Genomic DNA, 14871 nt, shown 5'->3' with positions numbered 1-14871 from the left:
TGCTTCATGCCCTGAAAACCTGCGATCCAACATCCTCAGTTGTTTCTCACTTCTTTGACGTAAGTCATCATTTAAGGACAGACAGCTTTGTTAAGTTTGTCGTCAGAGACTTTGTCTGCGACCCTTGACCACCTTCCTTCTGATTATTATTCCACATTCTCTCACTAAAAAAGGCTGGTTTCTTCTCTTTGGAACGCAGCAGGAGCAGCGCCACCATGACGTGAGCAGGGACTTAGAATTTAAACATAAAATGCCAATTGCTTAGCAGTGTGCACGCTGGTGTGTGTTACCTTGAATTCTTCATGTAGAGCCAGTAGATGAGTCCCACCACGGCAGCAGCTATGAGGAGACCAGCCACAACACCCACTATGAGCTTCGCCTGGTCCTCTGAATCCTCCTGTGAGGCTGAAAACAGACACTGTGCTTCAGCTGTAGGACTAACACAGAAACTCACACCACAGCTTTCCAACAGAGCATCTACAGTAATTCACTGAAAGACGGCCTCAACGATCATAAAGTGTCCTCTGTAGACCGTTCACTGTGATGCTCCTTGCTAACATTTTAGCTTGGGTTACACTATAGAAATGTAATCTATACCAGGAAGAAACTGAAAATCATCTAATAGTGCTTTCAGTCATTATGGTCCTTCTCTCTGAAATTCTCCACCACATTAGCTATGGTCTGCTACGACTGTGTCTTCTTTTAAAATCCCACTGATTTTTTTCACAGCTTTTAGTAAGATTTAAAGCGGTTAACAAGTAAAACCCTTTTTTAAGAACAATGCTAATAATAACTTCTTATCTTATTCCCTTTTCACTGGAATACCTACTTATTTGATATGGTTTATAGATGTGATACCTTCTTATCTTATATGTTCTTATGTGTTATGAAATGCATTTGTCTTGGGTCAGTGAAAACCCTTTTTAAACTTGCTTCTGTTGCACTAGTTTATACTCAAGCACTGAGGTTTCATTGGTTGATGCTTTATCACGCGACACTCTACAGCTTTGGTTTGTTTGATTGTGTTTATAGTTCAGCGACTTGTTCTCGTTGTTACCGTAGCAACATGAAACAGCACTGAGTGGAGTTTTGTTTATATTCTGGGAAGCATCAGCAACACACGATCAACTGTGGATATTCTGAAGGCGGCGGGGGGCGGGGGGGGCGTACAATAAAACAGGAGGGATGTTTCAGTGTGTCCGGGAGACCAGAAAATGCATTCATGTCACATTGTCTGCTAATGTTTTGATGTTCTGTGCCATTATATTTACATTACATTACATTTAGAAACCACTCTCACCAGTCTGACTCATCATCACTTTTCTCACCAAGTTAATTGCAGCTGTTCTACAGATGCTTATTGACACTGTTTGTGTGTCCTGTCGGCCAACACGTTTCACTAGAGTATAATTAAGGGGCACAGTGACAGTGGCAAATGATGTAGCATTGATCACTGTCCAGCTGAAGGCAACATGATTACTCTATGCTGTATAAATCTACAGATCTATTATTACTATAACGTTATATAGTGTGCTTTAAACGCAATATATTCTGAATGAATAGCAGCCCATTATCCACGTGTACGTGATGATGATGGCATGGTGATGGAATGAAAGGTAGGTTTGATGATGGAAACTCTTTTAACAATCATCAGGCACTCTTGAAAACTTTCTCATCTGCCTATGCATCAATTAGCCGGTGTAAGGAAAGTAATGAGGAGTAGAATGTCCTATAAAAAGCCTAGAAAGCAAAAGATAAAGGAAATGGAAAACAAATTCTTACCTTTGTCATTAATTTCCTCCTTAAAAACTGAAATCAAACATAAATAAATTAGAATAAAAATAAAAGCCAAACAAAACATACATATCCTGTTAGTCTGCTCAAAAAACCCTGGCAGATTCAAATTTTGCACTGATCAAAAGTGAGAGAAGCATCATAAAATGAAATCAAAGGTTTTTCTAATTGTGCCTCACAACAAGCAAACTGTACCTTGGAACAAGACGTTCCAAAAGCAACACTTGACTATGCTTTCAGAACATATGCCAGACAGTGGCTCTTAGATGGCAGGAAAAAAAATGCGAGACATGTTTAGCACCTCAACAAACAGGAAATCCAGCCAAACCCAGGAGATAGTGAAGGAGAGACAAAAGAAAGGAGGATTATCATAGACAGAAGGGAAGAATGAGGAGGAACAGCAATGACACAGCATGTATGAAATGAAAGGATACAGCTGTAGCATTCAGCGTTAGTGTTACAGTCAGAGCTGTTCCTTAAATACTTTTGTTTCATTTTTTTTCATTCCAGTGTCTGTAGTAGATATGGAGTAAGGATTTTGTGTAAGCACTGCACACCTTTAAGGTCTACTTGAGCACATTGTGCAACAGTTTGAGTCAGCAAGTAATTTGTGTTGATCAATGGCTTAAATTACTTGTAGAAAATGGAACTAAGTATAATTACACAGTGTTCTCCAAGAAAGAAAAAAGGCATCTTTCCACACTCCCAGGAGTCTGTACCAGCAGCTTACTGATCTTTTCACTAAAGCCAGCCATTTACCATCCAAACCTCCCAACCCTGCATATATTGACCTAGTTGTTAGGGACAAAGCAGCAGGCTTCGGTTCTATAGTCAGTGTGCATAAAACAGTGACTAAAACTTTCCCTTGATCGTTGCTCTCCTTTATAATGACAGAAAGTACAAACAGCACAGAATGAAAGTTGAGTTGACTCGTGCTGATGTGCAGCTGGTACCACATATCACCTTATCCAGTGGACATTATTATAGTGTTCCAATTATAGCAGAGTATTTCATGGTGTAGTAAAATGGCTGTTCTGCCAATATGTTCCACATTAGAATGAAAGCAAGCAAGTATAACAAGTCTTAATCTGAAGTGTGGAACTTTCTTCATGAGTCTAAAGTTGCAAAAAAATAGCAGTGTGACGAACAAAGAAATCAATTGGTTATTTTGTCAGCACTGTGCTGAAATGGCTCCATCAGGAATGACCTGAGTCCTGGGATAAACACGGTGTTCTAGATGTCAATATTAATCACACTTCACACTGAATATATTTAACATTTGGTATATTCTTGTGTTCCAGAAATTCCTTTCTTTTCCTCAGCATGTTTTGCTTAAATGTCAAGCTTAATTTGAAATGTCTTTATACTTTTAATCCAGTCCATTTATTCCTCTTTTTACACCCTATTTTACACCCCACATTTGCTTCTTCCTACTCATACTGCCTACTGCTTTGTTATATCCTATTACTTTATGTTGGTACAATGATGCATTTTCATTGCACTGTTCATAGAAGTTTGGTCTTATTACAGTAGCGCTTATTATTAAAATGAGGCTCCATCAATCAAGCTGCAGCTGAAAGCTGCTGGCAGGATCCCCTATAACTGTGAAGTCATACTGGCAGTAACACAATCATCAAGTCACCAGCAGCCTTTTGGCTTCCTGCAGAGCTGAGCTGCAGAGACACTGATGAGTAGATGGACAGCAAGCTTACTGGCTGAGAAAAGTGTCAGTATACAGCACATTTCTGTGATTTCATGTTTTGAGGGAAATTAAAAGCCTGGAGAATGGTTACATCCAGAGTTAAACTTGCAATTAATTTGACTAATTTCTCTCTCTGTTTTTTTTTTTTTACACAATTAACCTAATTGCTCAATGCATTAACTCAAAACAACAAAAAGCAGTCCCACAGCGAAGCAAGTGAAAATATACGATTTGTCTGTTCGTAGCTCGTAGTAACATAAAGGAACCGTCATGACACCTCATCATTTCCCACAGCTGGGAACACAAAGCCAAACAACAACAACAACAAGTTAGTGACAAGCGACAACGAACCAGAGGAAACGTTGATGGTCATGACATCTTCTCCGAGCTTGTTGCTGACGCTGCAGGTGACAGTCAGGTTCAACATGGGGATCACAGTGATTTTATGGGTGGCCTTGCCGTTGACGTAGGAGCTCTCCTCCTGGAGTCACAGCAAAAAAAACCAAACACACGGGAATAAGAAGTTTCAACAATATTTGGAGAAAACTCACACAGCAGCCTCTTTAGTTGCACACACATTATCGACTTTTCCATTCTACAGGATATTTTGTATATTGCTTGACAGGTGGGGGGACAGTGGGAAAACAGATAATGGGACCAAAATAGTGCAAATGTCGATATCATACAGGGGAGCTGAACTCAATACACTGGGGTCTGACAGAAAAGGCAAAACTGCAAACTCATTCTGAATGCACAAGTTAAATAAAACACCCTCTTTCTTGGCAACAGACCAGAATCTAACAGAAAAATCGTTGTTCAAGCATTACCTGCTCATGATGAGGCCTGGAATAATTCATCTCAGATCATCTTGATAAGAACATTATTCATTAGCGTGAATCATGATCTGCACTGATGGTGTACTTCACCCACACAGTTTGAAAAGATTGTCTGAGGGATTTCAGTTTGAACAGGAGGCTGTGCTTCAACAATGGGATTGCTAAATTTAAAATCAAATGAGCAAATTCAGTAAAATATGAAAAGCTAGCACTCTCAAATGTCCCATTTCCAAATCAAGGAGGACAAAATATTCACATTGTTTTGTTCTGTCTTAGAATCTGTTTGGCTAATTAAAAAACAATGAGGTTTTAAGGACAAGTTTTGATGTTGTATTCTTTCCTAAATCTCCCTCACTGTAACAGTGTGTGCAGCGTTGTTTACATTCCCTCTGGTTTCTCAAGGATTATCCTACACTGCTCAAAGAAATTAAGGGAACACTTAATCATCACAGTATAACACCAAGTCAATTAAACTTCACGGATATCAGTCTGTCCAGTTAGGAAGCATAAGCCATTGTGAATCAGTTTCACTTGTTTTGGTGCAAATGAACATATGCACTGGAGAGGCAACAGCAAGACAACCACCAAAAAGAGAATGGTTTTGCAGGCGGTGGCCACAGACAATTGCTCTTTCCTTATTCTTCCTGACTGATTCTTCTCTAGTTTTGTGTTTTGCTAGTGTCCTTGTCACTACTGGCAGCATGAGGCGGTACCTGCAGCCCATTTAGGTTGCACAGGTAGTCCAGCTCCTCCAGGATGGCACATCCATAAGTGCCGTCAGAAGAAGGTTTGCTGTGTCTCACAGTCTCAGGAGCATGGAGGAGATACATGAGGAGAGCTGGACAGGGCCGTAGAAGGGTATCAACCCAGCAGCAGGACTGGTATCTAACTCCTTTCAGAAACAGACTCCATGAAGGTGGCATGAGGGCCCGACGTCCTCTAGTGGGACCACTGCTCACAGCCCAGCACCGTGCAGCTCGATTGGTATTTGCCAGAGAGCAACAGAATTGGCAGGTCGGCCATTAGCGCCCCGCTCTCTTCACAGATGAGAGCAGGTTCACACTGAGCACATGTGACAGACATGAAAGAGCCTGGAGACGCCGTGGGGAACGTTATGCTGCCTGCAACATCACAGCTTGACCTGTTTGGCTTTGGGTCATTCATGGTCTGGGGAGGCTGTGGCTCATAGGTAGAGTGGGTCGTCCATCAATCGGAAGGTTGGTTGCTGGTTCAGCTCCTATGAGTCAGCATGTTGAAGTGTCCTTGGGCAAGACCCTGAACCCCAATTTGCTCCTGAAGCAGCTTCAGTGTGTGAATGTGCGTGAAAGAATAGTCTCCTCCAACTTAGATTCCTCCTGAATGAATGATGTGTTATTGGGTGAAAGAGGATGTAATGTAAAAGCGCTTTGAGTAGTCAAAATGACTTCCAAATACAATACACAATACAAATACAGACCATTTATATCTTTGGAGGGTTGCACAGCCCTCCACGTGCTAGCCTGACTGCTGTACCGGGATGACATCCTCAGAGCCATTGTCAGACCTTACGCTGGTGCAGTGGGTTCCACTGGGTTCCTCCTGGTGCAGGACCATATCCGGCCTCACGTGGCCAGAGTGTGTAGGCAGTTCCTGGATGACGAAGGCATTGATGCCGTTGGCAGGTCTTCATGTTCCCCAGACCTGAATCCAATTGAGAACCTCTGGGACATTATGTATCGGTGCATCCAACGTCGCTGAGTAGCGCCACAAACTGTCCTGGAGCTCACTGATGCCCTGATCCAGGTCTGAGAGGAGATCAGCCTTTGATTGAAATTTTTCACTTCGATTTTTGGAGTGATTTTGAATCCAGCTCTCAGTCGGTTGGTGATTTTGGTTTTCATTGACCGTTGTTACGTCATTTTGTACTCAAAGAATTACACAATGTACAAAGATTCTGATCTTGAATGTTTAGTTTTCATCAAGATCTGATTTGAGTGCGATTTAAGTGTTCCCTTAATTTTTTGAGCAGTGTATTTCTTGGGATGAAAAGCATTTAAAAACATTTTAAAACTTTTTTTTTTCTTATTTCACCCCGTGAGGATATATGATTGTCGCCATGCAACTACTGACAACATTCTTTGTTAATGCAGACTATTATCCCTATTATGTATTGTGAGGCTGTTACTACTTGTGTTGAATATTGTCATGATTTATCAAATGTTTGCCTTAACAGAACAGAACAATTAGGTGGCTTTAAGAGTGTCCTCACTCAGCTGCCACTTATGATTATGCCTCCAACAGCTGCCTGCCTGTGGAGGAGTTCAAAAGTTTCAATACACAATGGCAGCTGAAACCATTCTGCACTCTACAACAACACTGTAAGGATGGCTGTCATAATGGCAGAAAAGAGTGTTTACCTCAGTAGGAGCCCTCGTTACTTTAATTGCTAGAGCAAAGCAAACTCTGACAGGAGCCTGAAAGAACGCTTTAATCACAGCTCACTGTTTACTGTTATCTCGCTTCATTTTGCTGCTTCTGGTGCAGCTTCTTCTTCTCCACTAAAGAAACTAAACACACACGCACGCTTCCTTTCACATGCTTTGAAACTTACATTTGTGCTATTGATGCTCCATTGGAAGCTGGGTTCTGGTACTCCTTCAGCCTCACAGGTCAGAACTTTGTGTTTGGCATCATCTGCACGGTGTTTGGTTAGCCTGGTAATCACAGGCTTTCCTAATGCAACACATTTATGATGTTACTGACAAAGTTAAGTTCAGGAACATTTTATCACACACAAATATTTCATGTTCAGTGAGTTTACAAGCGATGACCTCTGGCTTGTTCCAAAAAAACGTATATGGATTACATCTATTGAATGCACCAGATGCACAATATGCGAGATGTCTCAAAGCACATGTTCACTGTATTCTTTACATTTTATGTACAGCTCAGGTATCAACTTTAAATTGTTATATAATTGAGTTTTGAGGGTTAAAATCGAATTTTGTTAAAAATAGATGAAGTTCTATACTATCCTCTTCAAAGAAAAGCTGTGGTAATCAAAAAGAGTAATTTTCAGCAGACACACACTCACCTTCTACGACCAGCTCTAAGCTCTGACGGCGTCTGATGCCGGTCATGGAAACTTCACATACGTAGACTCCTGCATCAGCAAAGGTCAACTTGCTGAATACCGGCTCCTTCACGGCTTTTCCATTCTGAAAACCAGAGTCACAAAGCCAACCTGTGACTCCAATTTAAATGCAGCAGTACATATGAATGCAAGAGAAATCGTAAATGGTCTGTATTGGTATAGCGCCTTTCTAGTCAATTTGACCACTCAAAGTGCTTTTACATGACATCCTCATTCAGCCATTCACACATCATTCATTCAGGAGGAATCTAAGTTGGAGACGATTCTGGAGCAAATTGGGGGTCAGTGTCTTGCCCAAGGACACTTGCTGACTCATAGGAGCTGAGGACCGAACCACCGATCTTTCGACTGATGGACCTCGACTGATGGACTCTACCTCTGAGCCACAGCTTCATCTCTACATATATTTTCTACACACACTTCTCCAGTTCAAGTTCACAAGAATGTTCATTTGAGAACCCAGTGTGGAAATGAAGTCTGAAGTCTATCAATACGATGAGGACTGTTATCTAATCTTCAGTGCTTCATCATTGGCTTTTTTCTGTATCTACCTTATATGCAATCATTGCAATTGCATTTTTTCAATCATATTACTTTTCTGTATGTTTTATGCTTGAGTAAAATACTCAATTTATCAACCATATCTTACTAGGATTTCTACTTTTGGTGCAACAACAGCTTCTCTTTAATAACACCTATAATTTTACCCCTTCTATGATTGTAGCATTATGTGTTTTCTTTTATGCTTTTGTAGTTTGGGCTGAGCTCTCTGTCAGAGGCACAGTATAGAATAAATGGTCTGACACTTCCATTGAGGTATTTAGGCGCTGAGGGAAAAATAATTCATCAGAGTCCAACTGCTATTCACAGTCTGTAAGAGCTCAGGGAGAGTTTCTGCAGTCAGGTTTGATAGTTTGATAGAGAATGTAAACAGGCATTTAGACAAATCCTCCTGCTCTTGCAAACTCTGTCATTTCCTTCTATATTTCGATACCACTTTTCTCCAATGGATGTGCCAACCCATGCACTATTACCTTTGTCCAGGACACTTCAGCATCACCCGAGGCATTCTTCGCCATCTTCACAGACAAAGTGTCCCCCACTGTCTTCACAACCTTCCCAGTGGGACTCACACTCAGGTCCAGGTCTGAGAGAACAGGACAGAAAAAGGATGGATCTGCTGAGTCATATTAGTTGGCTAAAGATAAGCACATTTATTCTGTTGCCTCTGTACTGTTGACAGTAATAAACAAACTAGAATAATGCCCGCATTAGTGTGGCATTTTCTGCTATGTTTTCAGTTTATCTTGACACAATTCTGCAGAGGTGCCAGGCTCAAATGTCTCAGGGGGGGTGACATGTTTTCCACATAGCATCTTTAAATTGAATAGAACAGTAGCATGGCATTGTGGTGCATGTGGCTGATAGTGTCACATTTGAGCTCCACACTGACATGTACCATTCACATCAGTCTGTGAATTCAGCGTATGCTTGTAAATAAGATTTAACCATCATCAGGAAGTCTCTTGAGATTAATGAATTCATTTGTGTTAAATAAAAACACAAATTATGAATGCATGTATTCAAGTGTGAAAAAGCTTGTCAGCAGTGACAGCGTTCAAGAGGAAACGCCAGTAATGGGTTCTCATTTGGTTAATGCAAGTACATTTTATCCACCATTACTGTTTCCTGTTTCCTTACCGTTTAATATAAACATAGATTTGTGTGCCTGAAGATGCAGCAGATACCCCAGATACATGTTAATTGTATTATTAAAAAAAACAAAACAACTACTACAACACAAATGTATTTAAGTGCAAGATTTTCTGTTCCGGGGGTAGTTCATTATCTAGTTTTGGTGGGAAAAAGGATTAAATCATATCATACAAAGAGGTGTTAAATGTTGAGCTGTCAAAGGACAGCTGGAGCAGCAGCAACTTTCCGTCGCAAAAATATCCTGAACAATTTCCAATTTAGAGAACTTTTGTTTTTTTTTTCCTCAGTCACAAACTCAATTTAAAAGGAGCTGAAAAAACACTTCTTTGTTTAAGATGTGTGGAATGCACTGAAGCTGCAATATGGGACACAGAGGAGGGAAAACGTGTCAGACTTGTTTTTTATTATAATGATAGGGCCCATTTGAACTGAAGGCTCAGAAACATACACCTGGGAAGAAGGGAGTAATTACTTGAGGGAGTGTTGCTCAATGGTAGGAGGGAAAAACAGCTTATCCGTTGCCTGAGCTCTTCGCCCACCCCAACACTTTGTCACTTTTGCTCACTCGATGTCAGAAATTTCTAATTAGATTTCCTCCTCCTCCCAGCCTGGCACTCCACGCTCTGCCTCCCTGCCAGACTGGGCTCTCAAAGTTTGAATTTGATTACCATTACTCTGCTCCCATGACTTTATTTACAGTGAATAAAAGTGCCTTGTTATTTATAAGAAGTTAAGAATTTTCAATCAAGGTAGAAAGAGTGTGGCAGGAGTTTTGTGGGAGCAGCTGCTTGTTGGCTCAAGGAAAAAGGCAAAGCGAGGACTACAGTAGGAGGCTGGACGATTTTGTCTGTGCTACAGCAGTGGCTTCCCTGCTTGTTGTGGTGCAATATGCTAAGGCTCTGCATATGTCATGACTACTCACAGCTAACACCGATGCTTTGGGAGGCCTCCATTTTCTCGTTGTCAGCCAGGGAGCACTTATATTCACCAGCAGCGTCTCTGCTGATGGCAGTCAAAGTGTAGGTGTCTGAATTTTTCACCAACATTTTCTGGCCCTGGTGGAGAGAAGAGAGAGAGGGTGAGGAAGAGAGTGAGAGAGAGAGAGAGAGAGAGAGAGAGAGAGAGAGAGAGAGGGGCACTATTAGCTTCTATCATTCTTCGTTCAACTCCGGGCAATTAAAGAAAGAAGGAAGGATGAAAACAGGAGTTACTTCTCAAACAAGGAATGCAGTGCAGAGGTCTGCTTAATTCTGAATGAAATGAAATATTCTAATCTAAAGTCAGATTGATTATAATAAAACTCCACAACAACAACATAAGAGCAGTGATTATAACACTTAACCATCATCATCAGGTTTTAGTTTGCCTTTTGAACAGCGTCATTTCCACTTTTCAAAGAAGGAAATTCAAATTTGTGGGAAGTGGCAGTGGATGCCACAGTCTGGATGGTGGCTAAATTCTCAACGACCAACTATGATTCCAGAGGTGGAAGGTTGGCCCTTCAAGATGTTTATCTTTTGAGATGTTTATTGTCACTTCAGTTGTAACAGTACACCCATGGGAAATTCTTTGGCAGGGAGCTCTGTTACAGAAAGATGTATGCAGAGAAAAATGTATATGATAATGAAATAAAGATATATAAAGATCTATATAGAGAACAAATAAATATAAAAGACAGAACTCTAGGTAAGGAGGCATAACAACAGTGAGAGGTATGAATACGATAAAGATGTTTATGTATGTGTATGTTATGTATCCTATGCATATAGAAAAAAAAGAAAACAACAGATACAAAATATAAGGAAAGCCATAAACGGTGATGAAAGTTATGTAGTCAGGCTCTGACTGACCTTGAAGTGGAAAAAGAAGGAGGCGGGTGGAGGGTTTCCGTCAGCGTGACACTTCAGCGTCACGTTGTCTCCTTCTACGATGGGCCCCTTGGACATGACTTGGAGGCTGACCTTCTCCGATGGGTCTGAGAGGTTCAGATGAGTGGTTCAAATAAAGTGAAAAGAAGGAATGAAAGAGAAGGAAGGAAGCATGAGTTTTACATACACCTTCCATTGAAATAAATCACCATCATGCTGGATCATTTCGACCATTAAGCAGCACAGATGCATACAGAAATCAAATAATATTCCACGTGTGGAGACCATTCTCCTCACACAGAATATCATGCTGTCTGACAACATATAGCAATTGGTATATTTGGTCCATTTTGCTTTTACTCATTTGAAAGATTTAGCTGGAGTGCTGACAGTGAGTGAGCTAGTTTGTTTTGCTCAAGGACATGTAAATGTTCATGGACACAACTTTATGTTGGAGACTGCAATGCAGCTTTCTCCTTAAAATATGCACATTTCAAATTGTATTAGATTTATATGCTTTTTAATGATGGATTGATTTGCATCTCTGAAGCCACTCTACAACATAAGTGTTTTCTGCTGCTGAAACTTAAAATAGTGGTTAAAGGAACCCTTTTGCAAGTGGGCATTAATCCTAAAAGAAAAAAAACAGTGACTGAATCAATTGTGAAAAACCAGTGTGGCAGATTACAGGTCTACTTGATAACTATGAATAAATAATATATACATTTTCTATTTGCATTGCATGTGTATGTGTGTCTAATGAAAAAGTTCTGCAGATTTTACATCTGCTTTTCTCAGACATATGTTTCAGACAGAGTTCATGTGCTGCAGTGGTCAGTCAGCAGTGGCAAATCAAGCGTAGCGTGCCATTTGTATAAATCTTCATTCCCTACTTGCACAAATTTGCAAATCTAAACAGGAATGGCTAAAATACACATTACATGAGATCAAACATGCAACGGTACCTCTTTTCTTCTATTGTAAAGGCACAAAACCTTGAGGCATAAGGGCAAAAGCAATTTGACTATTGTACAAACTACAAACCCTTAATGATTAACCCCCTACTGTCAAATCATTAAAACACTTAATCAACAAGTATCAAAACTACTTGTTGGAGGTGCAACTCTACCTATCACTAAAGAGTCTTGGCAGCCTATTGTATGCGGGCAGGGAGAAGAAACAGAAGGTGCAAATGGGTAATGGAGCCTGTATTGAGCTCTGGCAGCACTGTATTCCACTCACAGTGAACAGGGAAGGGTTCCAGGTCAGTCTCCTGACTGACCAGCTGATGTGTGGACATGCAGGTGAAGACTGCACCAACGTCCTCCTTAGTGGCTACATACTGGAGGGTGGAGGAGGTGGTGGATAGGCCTGTAGCTGGATCCAGCTTCATGCTGGGGGTGACCACAATGGCTGCGGAGGAAGGGATGACAAGCACACGACATAGTTAGCAGCATTTAGCTGCAGGTATTGCAAACACGTTTTCTTTAGCTGCCAAACCAGATGGGTTGGGTAAAATGTATTCAACCAGTCCGGATGAGTTAGTAATCACACAAACAAACTCAAAACTGCTTTACACTACATTGCTGTCACTGTCTGATCCAGGAGTTGGTCTAAATTACGTCATCCCTCCTTTATAAGTACACAACAGTGAATTATGTATTTCTATTGTTTATTATTCTATTGTCTTGTGTAAATGTGATACACTATGAGAGGTTTCATTTTCACTCTTCTGTCACTATACAAACACTTGCTGGCCCCCTGGGGGATTTCTGTATGACAGCATCTTGTGTGGTGTGACTGCTGGAAAGTTTCTGGGTGTGTCAGCAAACATGCAATGTGTTACCTTTCCCATCGGCTATCAATGGCTTTCCATTCTTTTTCCATGTGATTGTAGCTGCAGGGTTTGCATCTGCTGCAACACACGTCCCGAGCTGAAGAAAACAGAAAAGGGAACGACGTTTTAACATATAAAACAGAAAACAAAGTGTACACACAGCTTATTCTTAAGGGTTGTAGGTGGGCTAGGGCTAACATCAGATACAAAACATATCAGCTGACATTGGGGGAGAGGCAGGGTACACCCTAGACTGGACACCCATCAATCACAGGGCTGACACATAGAGAATTCTTTCACCATCACAATCACACCAGTTTAGAGTGGGCAGAAGCCGGAGTACCCGAAGAGAACCATCACAAACTGCAAACTCCATATGTGGGTTAGAACGTGGAACCTTCTTGCTGTGAGGCAGCAGTGTTAACCACCACATCACAGTGCTGCCATTCATGAAGTGAATCCCTATTATACCGCTATTCACTTGAGGCATTTAATTGAAGATGCTACGATGTGGATGCAGGAAACCATCTGGTTGTATCAGTATCCACTGTATGGAAGAGATGAAGTTCAATTTATAATAACTGAACCATGTGAAAATGTTCATGCCCTTAAACTAAACTGATTCAAATCCAACAATTGTCCCACATGAGTACATCAATATAATATCATTGATGGTATATCGAGGATGGTAGTGGCGCATACTATTTCGATTTCTACCTTAGATGAATAACACAAAACTCAGCACAGCCATTAGCTAGCAACTTCACTTGAAAACCCTTTTCAGCGAAGCTCTAATTTCTCTGTTGTATAAGGTAAAGTCTGCTTTCCCACATCAGCAGGAGAAAGTTGGATGTAGGTCAGAAAAGACAAACAACTACCTCATTCAGGAATGAAGTAGTTTTTGTTCATAAACATGCTGTCTCACTGTTACATCTTCAGGACTGAAGGTCAGCGACGGTAGCAGAGATACGCTTTGTTTGAACGAGATAAGGAGTGAGTCATAAGAACATTCTGTTTCCCAAACTGTCTTGTTTCATATCCTGTGCACCTCTGAGTGAACGTGACTCACAACGAACATGCCTTTTAGTCATCTGTCAGGAAATACAACAGTCATACAGAATGAGGAGAACTTATCTCATATGGTTTGTCCACAAAAAATGTCATTGCCTTGTAAAAAATGCAAATGGCATCTACTCCTTCTCTCACATTGACTATGAATACTGAATACTACCATCAGCTCAAAGCCTGTGCCTTTGAGTATAATACCAAGATTTTCTCTCTTACTCAAATCAACCATATAACAACCCCTTCATTCAGATGTATTATTTGCCTTCACACTCAAAGGAAAAAGAAAATCTCACTCAACATGATCTCCTCTCCTCTGTAATTAAGACTGCAACTTTTATTAAACTTCTGGGTGGCTGCTGTGTATGTTGGTGTTTAAGAACGCATTATTTACTAGAACACAACACTCTTTATACTCTCAGTCTCTCTGTCCAACCCACGCCCAGAACAGACCCCGACAGGAAGCCGCCCAGCTCTGAACCCACTTGTGTTGGAGGTATCTTCCCATTAAAGGGGAGTTTTTGCCCCTGTCGCCTAATGCCTGATGCTTGCTCATGTGGGGATTCTTGAATCCTTAATTGAATCTTGAATCATTGGGTCTCTCTTAATTTAAGAGTTTGCTCTAGACCTGCTCTGTATGAAAAGCGTCTTAACATTTCAACACATAACATTTGTTATGAATTGGTGCTACATAAATAAAGACTGATTGAGATTGATTGATACTAACCCATACAGGTACTTAATGTGCTTGGGCTAACTGTGAAGGTGGACGTCACATCAGAACACATAACCTTTGTGACCCTTTGTAACCCGTTTTATTACAAAGTTACAGGTTATTTTACAACTTGGTCTTGAACAAAATATTCTTCACTAAACTTGGCAAATAAACTCTGGTTTAAAACAGGTTCCCCTCCAAAAGT

General features: G+C 40.8%; 1 protein-coding gene across 2 annotated transcripts in view; it reads right to left on the bottom strand.

Moving 5' to 3' along the window:
- The window catches only part of alcama (activated leukocyte cell adhesion molecule a), a 66249-nt gene that overhangs the window by 5530 nt on the left and 45848 nt on the right, over positions 1 to 14871 (bottom strand). Inside the window, exons 5-14 of one of the 2 annotated variants that reach the window (XM_070844171.1) lie at positions 12896 to 12983; positions 12292 to 12462; positions 11032 to 11156; positions 10104 to 10236; positions 8500 to 8612; positions 7406 to 7529; positions 6923 to 7044; positions 3848 to 3977; positions 1783 to 1809; positions 291 to 405 (exon numbers count right to left, since the gene is read on the bottom strand). In XM_070844171.1, the coding sequence (XP_070700272.1) occupies positions 291 to 405; positions 1783 to 1809; positions 3848 to 3977; positions 6923 to 7044; positions 7406 to 7529; positions 8500 to 8612; positions 10104 to 10236; positions 11032 to 11156; positions 12292 to 12462; positions 12896 to 12983 (1148 nt within the window). The remainder of the gene's footprint in view (positions 1 to 290; positions 406 to 1782; positions 1810 to 3847; positions 3978 to 6922; positions 7045 to 7405; positions 7530 to 8499; positions 8613 to 10103; positions 10237 to 11031; positions 11157 to 12291; positions 12463 to 12895; positions 12984 to 14871) is intronic. The other variant, XM_070844172.1, reaches the window with a different exon arrangement.

The sequence above is a fragment of the Pempheris klunzingeri genome, chromosome 14, assembly GCF_042242105.1.
Source record: "Pempheris klunzingeri isolate RE-2024b chromosome 14, fPemKlu1.hap1, whole genome shotgun sequence".
Taxonomy (NCBI): Eukaryota; Metazoa; Chordata; class Actinopteri; order Acropomatiformes; family Pempheridae; genus Pempheris; species Pempheris klunzingeri.
The sequence above is the reverse complement of the archived record's forward strand: the minus strand, read 5'-3'. Positions and strand labels throughout refer to the sequence as shown.